The sequence below is a fragment of the Sinocyclocheilus anshuiensis genome, unplaced genomic scaffold (genome assembly GCF_001515605.1).
Source record: "Sinocyclocheilus anshuiensis isolate Anshui unplaced genomic scaffold, SAMN03320099.WGS_v1.1 scaffold2459, whole genome shotgun sequence".
NCBI lineage: Eukaryota > Metazoa > Chordata > Actinopteri > Cypriniformes > Cyprinidae > Sinocyclocheilus > Sinocyclocheilus anshuiensis.
Window position 1 is genome coordinate 88,037 of NW_015538121.1, and position 22,546 is coordinate 110,582.

The 22,546-nt window shown below is 36.9% G+C and overlaps 2 protein-coding genes across 4 annotated transcripts in view; both read right to left on the bottom strand.

Moving 5' to 3' along the window:
* Window positions 1-245: 245 nt before the first annotated feature.
* On the bottom strand, window positions 246-1,042 carry LOC107683684 (cytochrome c oxidase assembly factor 3 homolog, mitochondrial-like). The gene is made up of 2 exons (XM_016479759.1): window positions 760-1,042; window positions 246-425 (listed from the first exon to the last, which is right to left on the bottom strand). Exons 1-2 carry the CDS (start codon window positions 983-985, stop codon window positions 319-321), a joined length of 333 nt encoding a protein of 110 aa, XP_016335245.1. The 5' UTR covers window positions 986-1,042; the 3' UTR covers window positions 246-318.
* Window positions 1,043-1,648: 606 nt separating this feature from the next.
* Window positions 1,649-22,546, bottom strand: part of arhgap27l (Rho GTPase activating protein 27, like) — a 28,217-nt gene continuing 7,319 nt past the window's right edge. The window contains exons 2-19 of one of the 3 annotated variants that reach the window (XM_016479753.1): window positions 21,229-22,124; window positions 11,922-12,395; window positions 11,500-11,712; window positions 10,612-10,692; window positions 10,404-10,514; window positions 9,990-10,076; window positions 9,502-9,570; window positions 8,970-9,034; window positions 6,632-6,719; window positions 6,271-6,372; window positions 5,741-5,839; window positions 5,533-5,620; window positions 5,319-5,441; window positions 4,902-5,000; window positions 4,743-4,820; window positions 4,116-4,250; window positions 3,297-3,402; window positions 1,649-3,099 (exon numbers count right to left, since the gene is read on the bottom strand). In XM_016479753.1, coding sequence (XP_016335239.1) covers window positions 2,925-3,099; window positions 3,297-3,402; window positions 4,116-4,250; window positions 4,743-4,820; window positions 4,902-5,000; window positions 5,319-5,441; window positions 5,533-5,620; window positions 5,741-5,839; window positions 6,271-6,372; window positions 6,632-6,719; window positions 8,970-9,034; window positions 9,502-9,570; window positions 9,990-10,076; window positions 10,404-10,514; window positions 10,612-10,692; window positions 11,500-11,712; window positions 11,922-12,395; window positions 21,229-22,065 — 3,030 coding nt within the window. In that variant the 5' untranslated portion in view covers window positions 22,066-22,124 and the 3' untranslated portion in view covers window positions 1,649-2,924. Of the gene's footprint in view, window positions 3,100-3,296; window positions 3,403-4,115; window positions 4,251-4,742; window positions 4,821-4,901; window positions 5,001-5,318; window positions 5,442-5,532; window positions 5,621-5,740; window positions 5,840-6,270; window positions 6,373-6,631; window positions 6,720-8,969; window positions 9,035-9,501; window positions 9,571-9,989; window positions 10,077-10,403; window positions 10,515-10,611; window positions 10,699-11,499; window positions 11,713-11,921; window positions 12,396-21,228; window positions 22,125-22,546 lie in introns of all 3 variants that reach the window. The other 2 variants (XM_016479752.1, XM_016479754.1) reach the window with 2 other exon arrangements.

Sequence of the window (22,546 nt, forward strand, 5' to 3'; positions counted from 1 at the left end):
TATTTTTTAAGTCACAGCAAGAACAAAATGTATAAATATATAATGAAATCATTCCTTAGTAAAAGAAAACAAAAAACGCAACAGTTAACAAGTTCATTAGGGCATTTTACTTTGTACCATATCATGTGGCCACAGGAAAATATGTTCATTGATACTGAATGCAAGAGATGCAAGAGAAAATATGTTCATTGATACTGAATGCAAGAGATGCAAGAGAAAATATGTTCATTGATACTGAATGCAAGTCTCACACATCAAGACAAATGTTAACTGTCCTGCCAACATTGCAAAGTTGGCATCACTGAGACAGAGGAGCATCTAAGAGTTGGCCCCTGTCCGAGGCCCTTTCATGACAAATATCTTTGCCTCATCATCAATCTCTTCCATGATTTTCTCCTGCCTGACTGAGAGAATGGTGTAGCTGACTGATGAAGTGATACAGGGGTTAAGGCCATTACATCACACAATTTGAGATATAATGACTTATTATTAATTGGCTTGATTGATTTGTAATTATTAATAGTGGGTGGGTAGGCATTCTTTTATAAAATTATAATTATACCATTTTGGTAAAGGCTGAACAAACATATATCCCTACTCACCTGAAAATGTGCTAATAACATTTTACAGAAACACACATTTTTATTATGGTAATAATATATCTTTTTGTCCCATGGTAATTTTTAACATACCATACATAAACATCTATCTATCTATCTATCTATATGAGCAGTCATGTAATGAAACTATGAAGGATACATAGGCCCACCACAAAGGCTCCGATGGTCAGGCCCGTGATCAAATTACGGCTCCGCAGTTGTTTTGAGTGCCTCTTCCAGTATTCCAGTTCCTGCTGTCTTTTAAGGAGCTGTTTCTGAGCAGGTGTAAGAAGTTTTGGCGCAGTTGAGGACGCGTCCGGAGTCTTTCCCTCCATGTTTGTCTCGTGTTCTGTGACGTTATTCGCTGCACCAATCAATTCATCCATATGAGGATACGTCAGATGCCTCGATGCGAACAACCAGGAGGTGTCGCTCTAACTCCGAGGAATAGGCTGTTTTTCTGGGACTTTTCATTCTGTTTATATGACAGATATTACATTAAATTGAAATTCACAATTTATTCCCCAAAGGGAAAATATCTAACAAAATTTAGTTCTGAACTTATACTTCTCATTTTTGTTTTCTCATTTCTCATGTGTAACAGTTACATCCTGTAAAATATAAGCCTTCTTACTTAAATTGACTATAAGACTCTCATTGTAGTCCATAAAAAGACATACACTGTAAAAAATAAGTGTAATTTTAACTGTAAAATCTTGTAAAAACGATACTGAAAAAAACTGTTAATAGGTTAACAGTAAGTTCCCGTACTATATACAGGGAAAAACGGTAAAATATCTAACCAGACATTTCATGTAAGTTTACAGTAAAATGCTGTTAATTTTACAGTTTTTAGAAGTAAAAATAACAAATCAATGTATAATTTACAGTCAAAAACTGTAAACGGACATTCCCAGAATACCCTGCATGACACTCCACATTTGAAAGTATTTTGTTTAAATAATCATGTTTTTTTAATAGTTTTTTTTTTTTACAGTGTAGTTCTAAACATAATCATAGACCGTTTTAATGCATGTTTTTGTGTTTTATGAATTTGTCTTTAATCACGGATCTCCTGTCTGCAAAACAAATTTACCGTTGGGTACAAATAAAGACACATTGACCAGCATACTATATATATAGCATAGTATAATGTAGTGTAGCCTAATATGTAAAAAAAAAACAAAACTTTATTACATATTTTTGAAAGCTAGACAATCCGACGAACTGGTGATTGAAAGCTGGAAAGTACTACAGGGAACAGTAAACAAAGACAAGAACTGAAGAGTTAAAATGAAGGCACCATATTTATTTAGCCTGTAAGTTCTCACATTGCATTGATCTATAGTCCAGTTATAATATCTGTTCTCTATTTTAAATTGTTCTACACACTGACTTAATGATTGTATATAAGTCAGTATATATTGTTTATAGTATTGTATATACTAAAAACATTTTTTTAAATATAATATCCAGATTTCAGTAATTACCAGTGTAAGAACTATGCACATAATTGCATAACATTAAATATGGTGTATCTGTTTTATTTACAGAATATTTATCTCTATAATAAAATGAAATTGCCAATTATTTATTAACCATATTTTTTATATAAAAACAAAATATTTAAAATATGTACAGCTTTAGTCTACATCCACAAAGTTTGTTTTTAACATGCAATGCACAGCCATATTTTACTTTACTGCAAAATGTTCCATTGTTCATTTTCATACTTCTGTACATTGTACTGTCAGCATTTTATAACAATAAAGATGGCGGAAAAATGTTAGTCATACAGTTGATTAATAAACACTTTCTTTTCTCAGTCTCCTCAACAATGAGGTTCAAACAGTAGTGCTATTGGTGATTAAGCACATATTAATTCCAGCTTTCATCGTCAAGATCTTAGTTCAGAGAACCTTTGAAGCTTTTAATACCTTTAAAGCAATCAAAGTAAGTTATTTCTTATTGAAGACTCCACAACTGTCTAATCTCAAACATGACATTTTGACAAATTAGACATGTTCTTTCTTTATATCCATTTAGATCCATTTGATCATATTGGCAGATGATCCCTTCGGCTTTTTGTTCTCTTGATTTCGCCAGTACCAAAAACACATATTGCATTTAAGAACAAGGCAGTTTCGAGGTGCAGATCCTCTTGATGTTTCACAATGCACTTATTTGTTGCGTCATTTTGGTTTTGACTGATTGGGAGAGTCAATATCCAATCAGTAGACGGAAAACAGTCAGTAACCTTGTTCATTTGGGAATATGAGAAGATGGTGCAAATGGTTGTATTCTCTTCCCTTCCATCAGGTGATTTCATTTGGTTTGGAAGAGCTCATTGAACTCGTTGAGAATGAGCTCCACAATCTGGTTCTGGAAGACCATGTGCATGGTGATGTTGGACTCCTCCTGTGGTCTCAGCAACGTCGGGCCAAACACGATGGCCATACTTTGGACAGACATGCGGTTCAGCTCACCATGTTCAATCACCCTTTAGGACAGATGGGTATATGGTCAGAACTGCTTTTCAGTAAATAGGGCGAGGATGCATTTAGTACAGATTTTCTTGAATGACCTGATCACTGTTAATACCCAAGACAAAAGGAAGTAACAAAACCATATGTGACAAAGATGGTCATCATACTACTGACATACTACATCAATACTGAGTGAAAAATAGGTCCATACTTTCGAAGATGTCTGAAGAGAACCTCCATGGTGTCATGGTTGGGCAAAGGCAGGTTTCTCACCAGATCTCGAATATATGACACTTTCTGGCTGTAGTCACTCATTTCTAGAAAACAAATACAATAATTGAGTCCTTAAACATGCATGAATGAGGTTTTGGTCTTGGGAATTAAACTTAGTGTATTGTTGAGTAGAAACTCCCTACAGTTTCCAATAATAATCAATCAGAGTCAAGTGGAATCATAAATCATTCATTTCGCAGTCCATGATGCATTGCATCATTTAGAAAAGAATCATAACCAAATCAAATTGTGGTTCAAAGCAAATATTCATGATTTGTTTTCAAGTCAAAAATATATTACTTTTAATATCTAACTCTTATAAAATAAAAGCTTTATTAGGTATATAGCATGTGTCAAAACATAAAGGGATAGTCCACCCAAAAACTAAAAATTTGTCATTATTTACTCATTCTTCGTGTTGTTCCAAATCTGTATGAGTTTCTTTCTTTTGTTAAACATGAAAGATATTTTGTATTATGTTGGAAAACAAAGTTGCTGGTAGCCATTGACTTTCATAGTATGGGGGAAAAATACTATGGAAGTCAATGGCTACCAGCAACTGTTTGGTTACAACATTCTTCAAAATATCTTCTTTTGTGTTCAACAGAAGAAAGACACTCATACAGGTTTGGAACAATATGATGGTGAGTAAATGATGAAAGAATTTTCATTTTTGGGTGAACTATCCCTTTAAGCCAAAAAGCAATGAATTAAAAAAACATTGATTTTGTTCTCTAAACAGGACAGTAACACTCACGAATGGCAGCGATGAACCTATCAAAAAAGCTGAAGGGGAAAAGAGGCTCAGGAAGTTCACGAAGGAAAAGCTTCAAAGCTCCTGTAATCACATGGATCTCTTCCCACTGCCCGTCCTCCAGATCCAGATCCTCTTCTACAGAAAGAAAGGAATATACAGTTTTATATAGTCAATAAAAACAGTATTGTTAATCCCCCACTGCTATAATAAATAAATTCTGAAAACTTCATTGTTTGAAGGAGATCCCACATGAATTTGTGATTTTACAGCAGTAACCATTTATATTACCATTATGTTTATATCTACTTACATTAAAAATAATCAAAAATATACTTTTACGACAACTATCTAAGCTCTTTCGATTTGACATCTGATCATTTTCAAAAGTTCGAAAAATTCCTCCTGGTGAGAATGTTTTAAAAACATTTGTTAAAATTCTGAATGAAATCCTTAACTATAACTGTAGGAATTAAGGTGTTTTGGCAGATTGTTACCATGGTAAATGTGTTTGTTTCCAGCAGTCTGTAAATTCATTGTGATAGTGAACTCAATCCTAAACGGTGGATGTATACAGTTCTCAAGGGTTGAAAACACAGTTAAAGTAATTGTGATGATGCTCTTGTTTACCATGATCCGCTTTATATCGCAGCTTCTGGATGACAGCCAGGTTCCCATTCACTCTGTAGATTCCATCTATTTTCAGACCTGCACCACGCAAACAGACACTAACACTTTAGATAACTTTTCTTACTTCTGAACTAAACACACACCAGAATGAACGCTTACCCCTTTTCTCAATAGATCTTATGCATTTTTCCATAAACTTGGGCACAGTTTTGTTTTCTCGATGACAGAGGGTGTCTAGGTGGCAGCCAAACACATTCTCTGTAAACAAAGAGAAACTAAAAGTCAAAATGATTTACTGTGTGAATTAGGGGTGTAACGGTACACAAATATGACGGTTCGGTACGTACCTCGGTTTTAACGTCACGGTTCGGTATGATTTGAAACGGTTCGGTACGAATACGTGTACCGTTACACCCCTAGTGTGAATATAGGATAAGGACAAGTCCACTAGACTCAAATTTTCATTGATATGTGCTTGAATTCTTTGAAAGCGAGTCTTCAGTTTTTATGGACTGCACTTTAATCACAGTGTTACTAATTAAGCTCACGTTGAAAGAGGCAAAAGTTGATCCTAACCTTTGATGTAGCCCTTCTCTTTGACTGACTGCAGAGTGGGCCGCCGCTGGAGGAACTTGCGCAGCTTGGTGCGAACACGGCCCTGTTCTAAGTCTATGCTACTTGAAGAACTCAGTCTTGTTGCTATAAGAAAATGATTTATAAATACAAAGAAGCTGAATTAAGTCATTAATAACAGTGATTTGCTTGATGTGCATCTGATTCAGTTACTGACATTCACTCTTCCTCTCTTTATCTGCAGGTAATGGAGGTTTTTCTGGGATATCTTCCACTTCATCCTCTGAGTAATGGTTATGGTCCTGCTGTAAAAGATCACAACATATTTTCATAATTTTAAGAGTAAATGTGACAAGATAGAAAAATCTTGGCAACTTGTGTTTTTTTTTGTTATACTGTATGTTGCCAGCCGGGGTGCCACTCACCAGCATTCTGATGGTGTCCAGAATGATCTTGTGCCAGTCGTGTATGATGCTGTCTGTGTCATACTGTATCAAATACTCAGAGCCGTGACGTGTCTTGAGCTGCTCAGTGACATGGACCATATTTTAAGCTTTATTATTAAAAAATATGGACTGATATATGCTGACAAGAAAATCTCTGAGGGCAAACGTCAACAGTGGCTGGTAGCAATCCATATCAAAGCAATAAATATGAAAATATTTGTACATAAGATAACATACTTCTTAGCTTCACCACTATTAAAACTACAACACATGTTGTTAATAGCGCAAGAGATCTGGCAGCGTTTGTGTTTTAGTGCCAAAACAAAGGTCACCATCATACTTGCCAATGACTAAACCGATCACAACGGAACATATTTGAATTTAGAGAAACAAGTTCAGTCTTAATTCCTGGAAGAGCAATGTAATAAATTTCACAAGATGCAGTCTTTTGTTTATTTATTTTGCACAAGCTATGAACAGGAAAGTCTGTACTGAGTCACAGTGCTCACCTCTAGAACATTCTTCTTGCTTGACTTTTCTTTTGACGCCCATGATAAAGTCGCTCCTTTCAGTTCCACTGTGTACTCTGGGACGATCTGATTGGTCTTGGTCTGCAGGAGTCAACCAATGGCAGTCAGTCTTTTATTTTAAAGTTGTTCTCTTTAGTAGACTTAATCGACAGGTGCTACTGTATGTGATTTCTCTAGATCCATGTAGAGAAAATGAGTATGCAGGATTAAAAAGAACCAGTATATATCCAATTACTGACTAATATGATCAATTTAAAAATGTCTAATAACGGACAATAACTGATATGTTACTGATCTATTGTGCATCCCAAATTACTAAGAAAACATTAAGTAAACTTACAGACATCCCTGCGGGTGTAAATTTAGGGTCTTTGTGGAAAGTGAGTATGCCATCATGGAGAACAGTCCATGACTGCGCCCAGTTCTTCCTGCAAACACAGCAGCAGTGATTTCAGAGCAGAGACACGTTAAAACACTATAAAGATCAATTTCTGTCTAATCTTACTCTATTCTCAGCACCTGAGCAATATACAGTATAAAAGGGAATCTATATATAAACTCGTATTAGCTAGAAGTGCACGTTTCCCAGACCAGGGTTTACAGGGTAACTGCAGTTGTAAGTTAATTGAAAAGCTAATCATTATTTAAGTCATAAAAATGGAAAAGTAAAATAAAAACAAACAGAAAAAAAGAAATGTCATGAAATTAAATTAAAAATGTAATATTTTATTTGTTTTCCTGCATCTCCAAGAACCTGCGAATGTTATCACATTATTAATATATTTACTTAAAATCTCAGGGGGTACTTCAAGTAAATGTTTTAGTTTACGGACACTGTCTTACAGTGGCTAGGTTCATATCTCTCAGACAGGCAACAGTTCATTAGCATAGCTAAATCCAAATCTCATTCTGTCACTTTTTCTCGTGGAGTGCCTCAAGGATCTGTCCTTGGTCCAGTTCTATTCTTAATCTACATGCTTCCTCTGGGTCAGATCATCTGGCGCCATGGTTTAAATTTCCACAGTTACGCCAATGATACGAGAAGGGTCTGGCTGCAGCTTGGCGCTTGCACTCTCAGACGTGCATTCTCAGGCTTACATTCTCAGACACTTGCACTTCCGCTAGCGACGTCACTTGCAGTCTTTTTTATTTTTTATTTTGTCCTATTTATTGATTACTTTTTGTTTGAATCTCTCAACATTTTACAACAGTAGCCAGGTGGTGAAGACAAGAAAAAAGAAACTAAATTACGAAGTCACTTGCAATCGCCACTTGCACTCTCCGACACCTGCGACGTCACTTGCAATCGACACAGATCGTGCGTGTTGCCAATGGAGACAAGACGCTGTGGTGGTGATTAAACAATTAAAACTAATTTAGTACCGTAACCTACAGGGTCCTGCAAGAAAAAGACAAGACCCGCAAATCCGTGGCCACAGAACAGCAGAATATGAACGCAATGCGCAAAGTCTCTTCCTCCTGTAGAAAAACATAAACACTTAACATGGTTTAATGTAAGATGCTATTCAAATATCAAATTCAATATACAGTTTATTAATATAATGAATATGTATATAGTATTTTCCTCTAACCACAAAACTGAGAATGCACGTCTGAGAGTGCAAGCGCCAAGCTGCAGCCAGACCCTTTTGAATGATACGCAAATCTATTTTACCATACAGCCCAATTCTGTTTTTCCCCTTCTTCTTTTACATCTTGCTTACATGATCTCAAAGTACGGATGGCCCAAAATTTCTTAGTTAAATACTGAAAATAACTGAACTTCTGTTAGTTGGCCCTAAATCCCTTGTCTCCCAACCTGACAACTCCATTAACATTGACGGAGTTATAGTCCATCCCTCTTCCACTATACACAATCTTGGTATAATGTTTGATTCTAGTCTACATTTTGAATCCCATATCAATATAATTTTTTTCATCTTCGTAATATTGTCCACCTACGACCATCTTTAAATTTCAAAGATGCTGAAACTGTTGTTCATGCGTTTATTATGTCGCGTCTTGATGATTGTAACTCCTTGTTTTATGGCCTACCCAACAAAGTCCTTAATCGCTTACAGCAAATCCAAAATTCAGCTGCTCGTGTTCTTACATTTACCAAAAAATCTGCCCACATCACTCCGGTTTTACAGTAATTACAATGGCTCCCTGTCACCTATCGCATTCAGTTTAAGAATAGTGTTTTAGTTTTCAATGCCAGTTATGGTTTAGCACCTTCTTACCTTTCTGAATTAATTCTCCCCTATGTCCCTGCCCGTACTTTGAGATATCTCTTCACTCCAGACCTTTAAAACTGCTCTCAAAACTCACTTAATTTCAATGTTTCTTAATTGATTGCCTGCTTAATTTTCTGTTCTATGCTTGTTTTTTAACTTATCTTGTATATTGCATTTTATTTCACCTCTGTCTGCTGTTTGGCTGTTCATATGTTGTATACTATCTGTTATTTACCTTATGTAAAGCGTTCTTGGGTATTTGAAAGGCGCTATATAAATAAAACATATTAGTTTAAATGGGTTTGGTTGACAAGAAAGTTTGGGAATCCCTGTGGTAAAAACTACACAGATGACTAATTTGCATGCTTTTTTTCTATCAATACTTGAAGTATGACTGTACTGTTTAACCACAGATAAACGTTGATTAATTTAAGGCCCCACCTCAGCCTTTTTCCATTCTCAGCCACTTTGGTCTTGTAGAGAATCCCAGCCTTCTCCAGTGATGACTGATGAATGCAAAAGACAAGGGGTTGTTTGTTAGAGGGATCAGATTTATTTAAAAAAAAAAAAACACATCAAACCATGGACAAACAAAAAGCTCTTTGTGAATGTTAAAAATATACTATTTGCCCATTTCATAATGACAAGCAAATAAGAGCAACATTTCAGAAAATTTTGCGAGATGTGAGTGCAACAAAACTCAAAAAAAGAGTCATAATAAAAAGTGTTTAAAAAAAGTGTTAGTGCAGGTCTGTTGGTAACATGTTAAATGAACAACGACGGAACAGCATGCCACAAAACAACACTATCTACAGCTATTGATGAAAGACAAACATTTTAAAATGAAGCAAATCTATTTTCCAGCCATTGGACAACAAGCAGTGATGTTAGTTTTCATCTAATGCATGACATGTTAGTTTCGGACCCCAATACAGACAACTTAACAGGCCCAATAAACAAGCTCAGGACGCACATGATGAGAATGAGAATGTGAATCTGTGCTGTGACTGGACAGGTTCCTCCGCCGTCTTAACTTTTTATCCTTGAGAAAGGGAACAAAATCTTTCTCACTAAATCTTGGACTTCTTTTCATTTTTTGTAGAGCAAATCACATTATATTGCATATTTTTTGATAAACAACTAGTTTATTTTTAGATAAAAAACACTGATAACTAAATCAGCACATTATAAAAATCTGATAATGGCAGGAAGTCATTTACTTGGGACTTAAAAACATCTTTTTAAAAACATTTTTATTAGCATGACCTTAAACAATGGTTTATAATCAGTTTTAGATCTTGCATGCAAAAGCATTCAATTAGGGGAACTTAACATGAATGAGAGCAAAATTATAATAAAATAAGAATGAGACTGTTACACATGAATGAGTTTTGGTGAACTGAATGACATGAGTTAGAAGCTGCACTGAGGGCTGGAAATAACAGAGGTCATGTTACGTACGTAATGCAGTGATTCTGGTGAATTCCCTGAACTGGATGCATCACTGGCATTGTCAGAGGCGATCCGCCTGTGTGAGGGGGAAAATTTCTGCAGGAGGAAATGAAGAGAAAGAAAATAAATGAATATTAGCTGGTGGAAAATGGTGCGGTGGTGTGTCAAATCAGGCACCAGATGTTTCCTTCCTTCCTGTTGTTGTCACTGAAGAGAACAGACTTGAGGGCACCCCTCACACAATTTGCTGAAACTTTGAAGAAACTTTTTGGTTTATGTCTAGCTGTCTTTGACCTCTATAAGGGTTCACAAGTCAGATAAATGTTAATGATTTAAAAACGACAGGATAAAGAAAAAAGTCTAAGTGTATATCTTAAATTATACAAGTGAAAAGATCCAGGTTAAGAGCGTCCTGAAACTCACCAGGTCTTCCTGAGATACGTTAAACTGGGTGTGTCTCCAATTGTTCAAAACGGGGTGAGCATCTTGGTCTATTCCATTTCCACTGATTGGCTGACCAGGCGGGACTGAAGCCTTTACAAAGAGTCAGTAGATAGTTTATACAGAGTTCACGGTAAGATATGCATTTGTAAAGAATATCAAAAATGTCCAAACAAAATCATACACAGACCTCTGGAAGGGTCCGCTGACATTTAGACCCATCTTTTAAGTAGTAATACATCTTCCCTTTGTCATCCTTAGACTGGATCCACTGTGACTGGGAGACAAAAATATTAGTCAGGCAGACTGTGAAATAAATGCATTGGTTTATTTTTTAAGCTACTTATATTACTTATATAAGAAGATTTGGTCATGAAATTATTGACATTAAAATAAAATTATGTATTTGAGTGCATGCAGTGTGGTGATATAGACCAATTACAGAACCTCTGACAAATCTTTCAGAAAGTTCAACACATTCCTTGCCACTAGCATGTTTATTTATTAAATAGGTTGGCTATTTTGATTTCACTTTTAGCTACCAATAAGTAAGTAGCAACCCCAGCTCCATTTGAAACACATTTAAAGTCATTTCACCAATGATTGTCCATCAAAATTAGTGCTGAAAAACTGGAACATGTCTGCAGATTCTGTATGGAGCTGGTCCGATTAATTTTTACAACGTCCTCATTTTTTGCAATGTGCACAGTTGCGGTATCATAAAGACAGCAACAGGGGGCACCAATATATACAAAAAACCAATAGCTATAAATCCCCTCTGATATCATATAAATGAAATGAAAAAGAGCTCTTACATATATTAATAATGTATTGAATTAACAAAAAAAAAAAAGATCATTCAGGATTCCGATTTATAGAGACTGGACACTGAATAAATAAAACACATGGTTTTGGGACCTAAACCAAGACTCTCTTTAGTTTTTTTTTTCAAGTCTGTGTGGTGTATGATCATTGTAGTACATTCATTAGTACTCCCAGCCTCATATGTATGTATGTGTGTGTGTGTGTGTGCGTGCGTGCGTGCGTGCGTGTGTGTGTTGTGATGAACTCTCATTACCTGTTCATGTGTGAGTTCATTTGTGAAGACAGATTTTCCATCGGCTCCTACAGAGTCAGTCCAGCCCACGGGGACATCTTTATACGTGTCCACAGCAACCCTAGGGATGATAGCACGCTTGATTTGGGGCAACTGAAAATCCTTAGGGAGCTGAAGAGAAATATGGGAATCCTCAGGCTGATTTGTTGGGTAGTCCTCCTCTGGAAGAGGTGGCTGAGGATGCAAAGAGTGAACAAAAAAACAACAAAAAAATCAGAAATCAGAAATCTTTACTGCCAGTTTTGATCAGTTTAATGCATCCTTGCAGAACTTTAAAGTTATTTAATTTATTTAAAAGAAAATCTTACTAATCGCATTTTTAAATGGTAGTGTAGATAGAGAGATAAATAGACAGACAGATATAGATGCAGGTAGAATCTTACCGGTTCGTTTGCCTCCTTGCCATGACTGTGAGCCCTATCTGTGGAGGACGGAGGTTGCGATGACTCTGGGGCAGTCCAAGAGGTTTGCTTCAAAATGTGATTATAATAATAATGTCTCCCAGTGCTCTCATCCAAAAGCTGCTCCCAGTCAGAGCCCAGCGAGTGTGCAGAGGATGGGGTGGACACAGGTATGGGGGAGGTCACAGACTCCATACCTGCTCCTGCTGGGGGGCTACGGGGATCAGACCAACTGCTCTGTCCTGTTTCAGGGTTGTAGAAGTACTCCTTACTGCTGTCGTGGTCAGTATGGACCTGCCATCCGTCCGAGTTGGTCGGGGAGGCAGAGTCCGGAGCAGGACTGAGGGTGTTGCCGGGTGACAAGCAAGTTGAGGCAGAGGAGTTTGAAGGGTGAGGAACAGTCTTCTTCAGGTCAGTAACGTTGGCATACACTGCCGTGGTGGGGTCATTCTCTGCCTGCGGGAGAGAAGAAAGGTCATATTTTGGGTATGATGGCAGTTTTTACAGAACTAAATTTAATTTAAAGATGAAAAATTGGCCGAAACATTATAATGTAAAGTAAATGAAACACCAAGTATTTATCAAGTATATTTTGCATAATCACATTAATTGAAGTCATTTGAATTACAACAAAAACGTAAAATAATTCTCATCAAAATGGCCCTTTCTGTCCTACAACTCAGAAAAAAAATGTGCAAAAATTGTACTTGTCACTAGGGCAGTACACTGAAAGGGACAACTTTGTACCTTCTTTACCCCTAAATGGTTCATAGTACCATAAGAATACCTATTACTACCTTAAGGGTTCATGTTACTACTCTAAGGTGCGAATATGCACCCTTTAGGGGAAAAATGGTACAAAGGTGTCCCTTTGAGGGTATTGCCCCAGTGAAAAGCTGTTGTACCTCCAAAAGTATGATTTTTGCACTTTTTTTCTGACAATTTATATGCTACTTTGGAAGGTCCAGAGATCCAAAATAACCATGTGCTGGTATTTCACAGCAAATACTGAAAGCATTACCCTTTAAATTTCATTGCACTTCTGGAATTCTGTTGTGTATGCAAGTATTGAAAACCAAGTAAATATTAAACTTTTATGTACACATACAATTGAACAGACCACATCACACAGAGCATGGCACTAACATGACATCATGTCAAAGTGAGGAGTGTATCTGTCTATGTCCCATGCAAGAACTTCTATTATTCATCTGAACAAAGGTCTATAGAAACCTGATGAAATCAAAGAGCTATGGGAAGAAAATCCTGCTTGAACCGCTCCCTCGATTCAGGAAAGACACAAGAACGTTTATGTGGATTCAAATATCTTGCCAGCTTTCATCTTCAGGCCTTCACTCTTTTTACCATTATAGAGTTCTTCAATGGAATTTTAATAAACTAGAACAGACATCTGCACTTAATTGGAAAGTTTGTCCAAAACATTTAAAACCAAGAGGTATGTAGAAAACCATTATCTATTCACCATTTGTGTAAAAAAGAGCAGCCTGGACGTTCTGCTAGCTAACTCCTCTAGTTAAAAAAAAGCATAATTTGTGTTTCAACCATCATGAGGTAATTAAAATGAAAACATAATTTTCATTTGTGTTAGAACTATCATGTCATGGTCTCAAAAAGCTGGCCAAAAATAGACCGGTGACCTGCAGACCTGTGAAAGCTGATTGGAAACCACAATGTAATGCCTAAAAAATATCAACAACAGGCCATCCTAATGAAAACCTGTGTTTGTTTAGTCCAAGTGAAAGTTTCTCTGGATACCATGTTCTTCCAAAATGAGGAAACACCCAGATAATGTGTTTTCCAACGCACAGCACATTCTCTGGGGAAGGGAAGCCAAGATCAAAACATAAAAACGGGCAGAGGTTTCCGCTGCACAATGTACATTTGAGAGGAGCTTGATACACACATAAGGGTGGAGTGTGGTCCACTGCCAAACTGTACGGTCTTATGGAGTATCACAATAATCTGAATGACACATGTCTGCTAAAAAAAGAACCCAATTGCATCCAAATAATATAAAATTAATGAACTATGTGTGTTTACAATGCAGCAAACAGAAAAACACGTTTATTTTAGGTTTTTAGGTTTAAAAACATTCTCTCTCTGTAAATTATGATAATGTGTATATTGCAAGTGCTGTAAATGGACTTTCGTTGTACAATGGCATACTGAATAATTATACAAGAATTAGAAAAATGTTATTTTATTTATTATAGCACATCACACTGAAGGATACAGCTGTCACTGCTTGAAATTGAATATGAACTGCTGAAATATAGCTGTAGACATCTTTGAAAAAACAGGACAAATGCAGAGCAAGCTATGATAATCCATTATTTCCCATAATATTCTCATAGTATTCAAATGAACATTAACAATCTATCTGCAAAAATCCTTTCCAGTGCATGTAATGGATTTGCATTAACTACTAAAAAAATTTAAATAAAAACATAAAAAAATCATGCAGGCCATAATGTCATCGAAAATCTCTAATACAGGATCTATAAACAGGAATGTCCCAGTAATAATTACAATTTATTGATGGATTCAGTTCAAGACTGCAAATCAAAGGTAAACCATTTGGCCCTGTGTCACCTTTTAACTAGCAATAACAAACTTTGAGTAGAAAATCTTTGGGTAAACAGCAGTCTCACAAGCACTGATGGAATCAGTGAGTCCACGACATCCTACCTGCATATCTCAGTCTCAGTTTCACAATCCTACCTTGTTTACCGCTTACCTTACGAAACCTCAGAAAGGTCTGCAGCCTTGGCATCAGCGTATGGCAAGCCTTAAGGATCATCTCTTTCACTTCCATCCGAACAGTCAGCAAATAAAACTACTCTCATAAAAAAAATATTAAAAAAATGGGAAAATAAAAATGTATCAAAACTCAACTATTATGTTCTGACCACATATGGTCCCACCTGAGAGGAGCAAAGTTTCAAAACACTAGAAGATCTGGAAACGCTTTTCTGCTGAACTACAACACAGCTTCTGGCTAAGAGTACAGTACCATCAGATATACAGTAAGTAGAGATTCACAGAAATTGGGAATTTACAAAAAACATCAGGCTTTAGGGGAGGGGCACATCAGATTATTTGACAGAAAAGCTAAAGGGGATCTCCTGAGGGTCCAACACGCATGTATGATCGCACATATAAACACAGAAACCTCAACTGGGAACACAAACTAACTGCTGTGGGTGGAGGGACTCGTGTTAAACTATCATTTCCTCTTGAGGTGGAGTAATGCTAATTAAAATAAACAAACATAATCATTGGTTCGGTAAACATCCTGCAATCTGTCAAAAAGGCTTCATGACATGGACAACAACAAGAGTTTGAAGAAAAACCCAAGCCATATTTTAAGTAATAACCATTATTGTATGCAAAGTCCAAGCATTCCAATAAGGGAAGTAGCGTTCGTAAACTGAAATCAAAAATTTCGTCTCTCCCCTTACTTCCTCTTTCCTGCTGAACAAGCTATGTGCGAAGAACTGGGTGAGACAGGATTCTAGTGTAACCAAATCAATCGGTAAGTCTAGATTAAATGCCAAAGCTGGGTTTTGACATTCAAATAAAACCTCAAAGGCTCTTTTAGAAACTCACCTGATTTCACTTTCAAGTGACCCTCTGTGCTGATCTGTATTTTACACAAATGTGTAAATGGATCAGACCTTCTTTTCCAGCATTGCAATTAGAATTGGCAGGTTTAAAAACGATGAGAACAGGTAAGATTTAGCTCAACTCACAAATTATTATTATTGCTCATATTTTAAGGATATTAAACACTTGCATCATGTAGTTCAGCTCAAATCTCGAACAGTTTGGCTTGTTGAGGAGAGGTATGCTATTACCTTTCTATGCAAACAACTTTTGGCCAATTAATGATAAAATGCCCCAAAACATCCCATAGACTTGCAAGCAATGTAAATGTAGTTTTATTGAAAAAGCAGAACACTCTACCAGCATTTGGGTTGCGTGCCATCTCATTTCAACTTAACACACTGTCCAACAAATTATTCATTGTTTACTGTTGGGTTTACATTCATGTTTTAGAGAAAAAAATAATAATTTCTAACACTTTGATTTTGAAATAACAATCAAAATGGATAATTAAATTATTTTTCATATAAACCCATGAATACTGTAAACATACAGTAAACTGCCAAAAATCAATGCGCACTAAGTGGGGTGTTTGGTCAATCATTTACGTTGCCTTTAGTCTCAAAATAGTCTTATGACGTGACATTCCAGTGTATTTTGACCCCATTCTTGATCACTGAGTTTACAGACAGTTCTTCCTAATGCAATACAAACAACAGAAACCAGGAACACTTCACAAACAAAAACAAAGTCCTTTTAAATTGAGATTTAAAAGACTTCCTCATTGCTGTCCACCCGCATTAAAAGTCTGATTAAAAGCAAACCTAAATAAATATATGTAAGTGTTTGATTAAAAGTAAAGGAATTTATATCAAACCAGATGATACAACTATAGTCAAAAATAAACCCCACTCAATCATTAGCTCAGCTAAAACGGTCAGTGGTGACTACCAAGGTTGAATGCAGGTCAAAAATTATCTAAAATTTTGAGGACACAATGCTAAATTTAAACACATCTGCATACATCTGTGAGGTTTTGGATTGCTCGTGTTGTAACTGCAAAATATTCATATCCAAAAGGCGGAATTTATCAATTTGAAATGTAAATCACAAAAATGTGCAAAGAAATAATCAGAAGGGCTTTAAAAAAAATTAAACAGTCTGCAAGAAATATAATCAATCAATGAAACCCTGATTTACACAGCTTATACGTCACAGTTCAGAGAGCAAGTGGCCTCATCTGCTCAAAATAGCTCCACTGTAAGAGGTCAAAACAGACTGTCTTGAATGATTTGACACACAAATTAATCAATTACATGATAGATTTATCTTAAAGGTAAAGTACAATAATTCTGCCATATGGAGTCTACACAATCTCTCCAGCTTTTGCGTAACCACTTAAGGTTGCGTTTAAATATCAATATACTTCCAGGTTTAAATTTTAGTTTTGGTATAGCCTATAGTTTTAGTATTTATAACGATAACTGATTATCCTGTCTAATAAAAACAAAAGCCGGTTTGTCAGGCCGGTCTGTTAGCCTGTTTTAGCAATGTTGGGATATCAGCTTAAATCGGGTAGATCAGTAAACCATTTTTGACTGATTTAAGCTCGCTTTTTAAAAGAAGTGTTATTTTACAGATGCAAGTCACTAAAGGTGTAGGCATTACGGCATCTATACAGCTGATTAGAAACAATAGGCTATATATATATATATATATATATATAGCCAATTTCTTTGTATATTTTTGAAAATATCTTTAAAAAATATATATTTTTTAACAAATAAAACTCAAATAACACAAATAAAACTGCGTTGATTCATAATTTCCCATGCACTGCGAGCGAGAGTGATGTGTAGCGCGAGCGCTCTTGACTATTCGCGCTCAAAGTTAAACGCTCTCATTGTAATAATCAAAGCCGTCTAAGACGCGCTATTCTGCCTTTATCGCGTCAAAAGCTAAGTACAAAATATGTATTCGTAATAATACCTGTATTTGATTTCCGCTGTTAGTCTCAGATGAATCTCACCTGTTCCTCCTCAGAAGATTAGAGTCTGAAGCGGCGCTCTTGCAGGTAAACTAGGGAGCGGCGACCCACCTTTCTTTTCTTTTCTTTCTTTTTTAACTCGTTCTCTCCCAAACTCACAGCGTTTTATGGTTCACAAGGACAAATACGCAAAGTTATTGCGGTGTAAATCGAAAGTGGTGTATCCTTTGTAACTTTATTCCTGCATTTAGCTCTAAACAGTACACCGACCATCTGTCACGCTCAGGGACAAGGCAGAGGACACGGCTGGCTGTGTTTTCACACATACAGTGCCTATGTGTGGGTAGGGTGGGAGTTGTTCTGAACTTGTTTGGGTTTAAAGCACTGAAATGAGATTTGGAGGCCTTCAGGAAGAACTCATTTGTTTTGTAAACGTGCCTGTGGCTGAGAGGCATAGTAACAGGATTGGACCAGCTGTCATATGTTCTCTTGGTTGTTGCGAGTACACTCTTAAAAATAAAGGTGCTTCACGATGCCATAGAAGAACTTTTTTGTCTAAATGGTTCCATAAAGATCCTTTAACATCTGAAGAACCTTTCTGTTTCACAAAAGGTTCTTTGTGGCGAAAGAAGGTTCTTCAGATTATAAAAAGGTAAGAAAGAGATGGTTCTTTAAAGAACCTTTGACTGAATGGTTCTTTGTGGAACCAAAAATGGTTCTTCTATGGCATCGTTTGAAGAACCTTTTGAAGCACCTTTATTTTTAAGAGTGTAGACAAATAGAGGTACAATTACATATAGCTTATAGGCATATAATAGTGACTCAGTAAAAGTCAGCTCATAGTGAAAAATGTGTGTTCCCTCAATTTCTAAATTGAGCTCATGGTTATTCCAACCCGATCTCATGAAAGTGCGTATAAATAGTACGCCAAACAAAAACGAAAACACGTGGTATTGATACGCAAAAATTGACTTTGGCGTGTGTATGCTACGCGATGGGTAGGTTTAGGGTTGTGGGGTAGATGCGTATCATGTACGCGAAAACTGCGTATCATATGCACGCCAACAAATTTCGTATCATATCCACGCGAAAACTGCGTATTATATGCACGCCAAACACATGCGTATCATATGAACGCCAAAGTCAATTTTTGCGTATCAATACCACGAGTTTTCGTTTTTATTTGGTGTACTGTTTATACGCATTTTCATGAGACCGGGCTCGTTATTCTCATGAATTATAGCCAAAATATAGCGGCATAAAGTCATCTGAGGCCCTTAAGATATATTTGAAGCTTAATACAGTGCTGGTTTTGTGGGAAACATTTGTCTGCAACTGATGTAGCCAGACTAACAATGGCTCTGAAACCTGATACGGATGCACTGAGAGCTGCACTCCCACTGTGCCTCTCCTTTGTCTTCAAACTAATTCCTAGCTATTCCCAAACAAGAGTGGAACTACAGTGATTCTTGTTAGATCTGCAAAGGGTTAGAGAGTTAGAAGCAATTACGCACACTGACAATCACTGCGTTCATCCATTTCTTGTGATATTCAAACAAAAGTAAAAAACATCATGTTTCAGTTAAACTTTGAGAGTGGCCCTGTCCACTATAACTCAAATGCTTTGAAATGAAGCAATGTTCAGAGAAACTGAGAACATGAGAAGGAACTACTAGATTCCCTGGAATTGTGTTATGAAACTGAAATGAGCATTCTATATTTAGTAATTTTTCTATAGAAAGATATTTCTATAAAAAGTAGGCCAAATATATCTCTCTTTCACTCTCATCTGTCTCTGTCCTCCCTCCAAGTTTCAGTGGCTTTATGACAAACAATTTAAATTACCAAGGTAGTAGAGAATGAGACGATTTGAAAATGACAACAAAACCCCCTCTCTCATTCTTTCTTTCATACTCAGTCTTTATCTCTCTTCTCCCTGGCTTTCTGTCACATTTCAAGCTTTGGGATCATTTACTGTTTTTGAAACTGAGAAGCTGAAAACATCTGTGCTAACAATAGTAGCCTTGCAGCTACAACACCAAGGCTGACTCAGATCCCAAGATCTGTGCTAACAGTGTCCCAGGAGATTAACGTGTTCCCTTTGAAGTGTACATGCAACCACCACAAATGTATTCTGAAACAAATAACACAATTAACCCCTTAGCATTCCTGTAAAATTTGCCTAAAACGCTTACGGTGGAACACTTGCAGGTTAAGAATATTGTCTCATATTCAATTTCTGGTTTGAATATGATTGAAAACATTGCCTGCTAGAAGTGAGATGCATTTATATCCCGTATTCTTAAAGAGACAGTTGACACAAAAGAAAACCTAACCCTGTTGTGACATGCCCTGTAGTTCTTATTAATTGAACTCTGTGGCACAGTGTTCAAACCTCTAAAACTTGTTCACACACAAAGGAATCTGCGCCCTGATAACCTGTAAGCCACAGGCAAGTGCATTACAAACATAGTGAATGCAAATAAAAATGGTAACTGGATTTTTATGTTTTCTTTGGATACAGTTTGCAGAGTAGTGGCTATCATGCTGTTATGTACACCTGACTGCATAGTTAGCTACGTTTTTATAGGATGAGTTATAGACGTCTTTCATAGGCTAAAACACACAAGCTTTACCATATGCCCTTCCCTCACTGTAGGAAAAGCTGTAATATCCTGTTCTGATGTCATGTAGGAGGGTGTTATTGTTAACACCCATTGTTAACCATTGGTGTCATTGTTTTCAATGCTTTATTTCATGTAGCTCCAAAAACAGCTGAGTAACTACTTCTTAAGTGGATAAAATGTCACTTTGATGGTGATCTGATCACATTAATATCATGTCTCTCTATAAATTCTGTTGAAAAAGTTGAAGATATGATTTTGGGTGCAAGTTCATTTATAGTGAAACATCGTTCTTAACGGAAAAGCGTACTGCTTTGCTTGGATTGGATATGCAGCATGCCAACATTGCCTCCCAGTGGCCCACTTTGATAACATGTCTAAACATTTCCTTTGATACACACTTCCTGTTCTACTTCCTTCCCTCATAAGGTTTTATGCCCTGTTGCTTACCAATCCTGCCAAACTGAGATAACGTGTCAAAAATAGTTTAAATAACAAAAGTCATTATTTAATCCAATACAGCACTTCCTTTGTTCAACAATATAAGCAGACTGCAAATGTCTGTATACCGTAGTACGATGATATTCCATTCTGGCTAACTTTCATACTTTTCTCTATCCAAGACAGAAGACAAATTTTAACATTACAGTGTATGTGAAACGCAAGAATGTAATTGGGTTTAAATGATTTATCACATCCTTCAGCAACAGCACTGATTTTCTGTACAGAAATACGTCAGTATGGTTTAAGGAACTGATAAAAGTGAAAGTTTGAAAGATAAACCAATGCTTCAAAGAGGATTTGAAAACATGCGTTCTTGTTTTCATCCGCAGGCCGATCCTGTAAGGCTGTAATCTGTAAGGTATACATGATCTTCAAAAAATGTCAAGACCCTTTAACTTTGTTAATTCAAAGTTTGACTTTTCTAGTCAAGAATTACACTTGCTGCAGTCAAATTTCAATTTATTTACATTCTGCTTCCCTAAATATATTCTGTTTGCTGGAAAGGAATAAGAATTTAAAAGGCATTCTCATATAGCTAAAACTGTACCTTTATTGTTGGAGGTGAGCATGATGTGTTGGTCTGAGGGTTTGGCAATCCAGCCGGTGCTTTGTCTGTCAGTGTCGACAGGTCTAGATTCAGGTCCGATATGGATTCATAAATATTCTCAGAATCTGGTGATGGCAGTGGTTCTGAGCTAGAGCTTTCACTTTCTGGCTCTTTTTGGTATTCTGGCTCTGGAGACTTCATGTGAGGCTTGGTCTCGTTTAGGTTCTTGATGACAGGGAGCTCCACAGGTTTTACAGGGATAGGTTTATGGAGGGGGTCAGCTGGGCTGAAGCTGGGCACTCGAAACTTATCAGGCACCATTTCAATGCGAGAGCCGAACAGCAGATTAGTTGCTTGACTCATCCTCTTCTTCTGATTTGATGAGTCTGAGGCTGAAACCGTGTTCAGGGAGATGAGGGAGTCTGAAGGTCCACCATGTTTGTAAGAAGGGGGCTCATGTAAATCCAAAGGAACTCCAAATGTAGACATGCGGTTTTCTGTCTTATGGTAATTCCCTTTGGAGTGATGTCTAATTGTCACCTCATCTGATTTGTGGGTCTCTGCGAGGTCAGGCACCACAGGCTTCACAGCGGGGCCTGGAGGCTCTCTGAAGTCTAGAGGTGAAGGGATGTTGGCTGGAAGCTCCTTTACGTATTTAGCAGGGATATAAAATGGCTTGGCTCGTTCATCTTTGCAAACATGCCACCAATGATTGTTTGTTTTGGCCAGGAGGACGTACCGCTCGTTGGGTTTAATGGACACCATGTGGCCATCCCGGCCTTCGTATTCATATTCAAACTCCACCAGTACCAGGCCCAGACTGTGTAAGGACGTCATCTTACCCTATTCACCCCTTGAGGGAATCACGCTGGAATCAAGGCTCAGGAAAGGCCCTCCTGTGGGTAGAAAACAAATGAGAGGATTATAAAAAGCAATTTGAGAAGACGACACAAATTACTGTTTATTTGCTGCCTCACATTTGAGTCATGAGCAAAGAGCACCTGCTGTATAAATGCAAAAACAACAGCACTTTGGCTGACCTTTCTACTGGTCCAGCTGTTCAGACTTTGCCCAACAAGCCTTATTCTATCAAACTGAGATCATGCTGCTCCTTTCACAATGTTATATATAAAGTTTTATGAACTGTCATACATAGTAGAAACAAAGTACACTAGAAATTGCTGGTAAATTTCACAAATACAAAGAAACAGCAAGTATTGTTTTTTAACTTTTCACCGTAGGACTGTGTCCAAAAAAAAAAAAATAATAATAATAAAAAATCTGAAATGGTAAGTTTTTGCAAAATTCACTGCTAAGT

Bases quoted from the DNA above. Each gene is read 5' to 3' on its own strand.
- LOC107683684 (XM_016479759.1), bottom strand. From the start codon at position 985: ATGGATGAATTGATTGGTGCAGCGAATAACGTCACAGAACACGAGACA. The intron at 426-759 runs GTATCCTTCATA...TCACTTCATCAG, and splicing joins AGCCTTTGTGGTGGGCCTAT to TCAGCTACACCATTCTCTCA.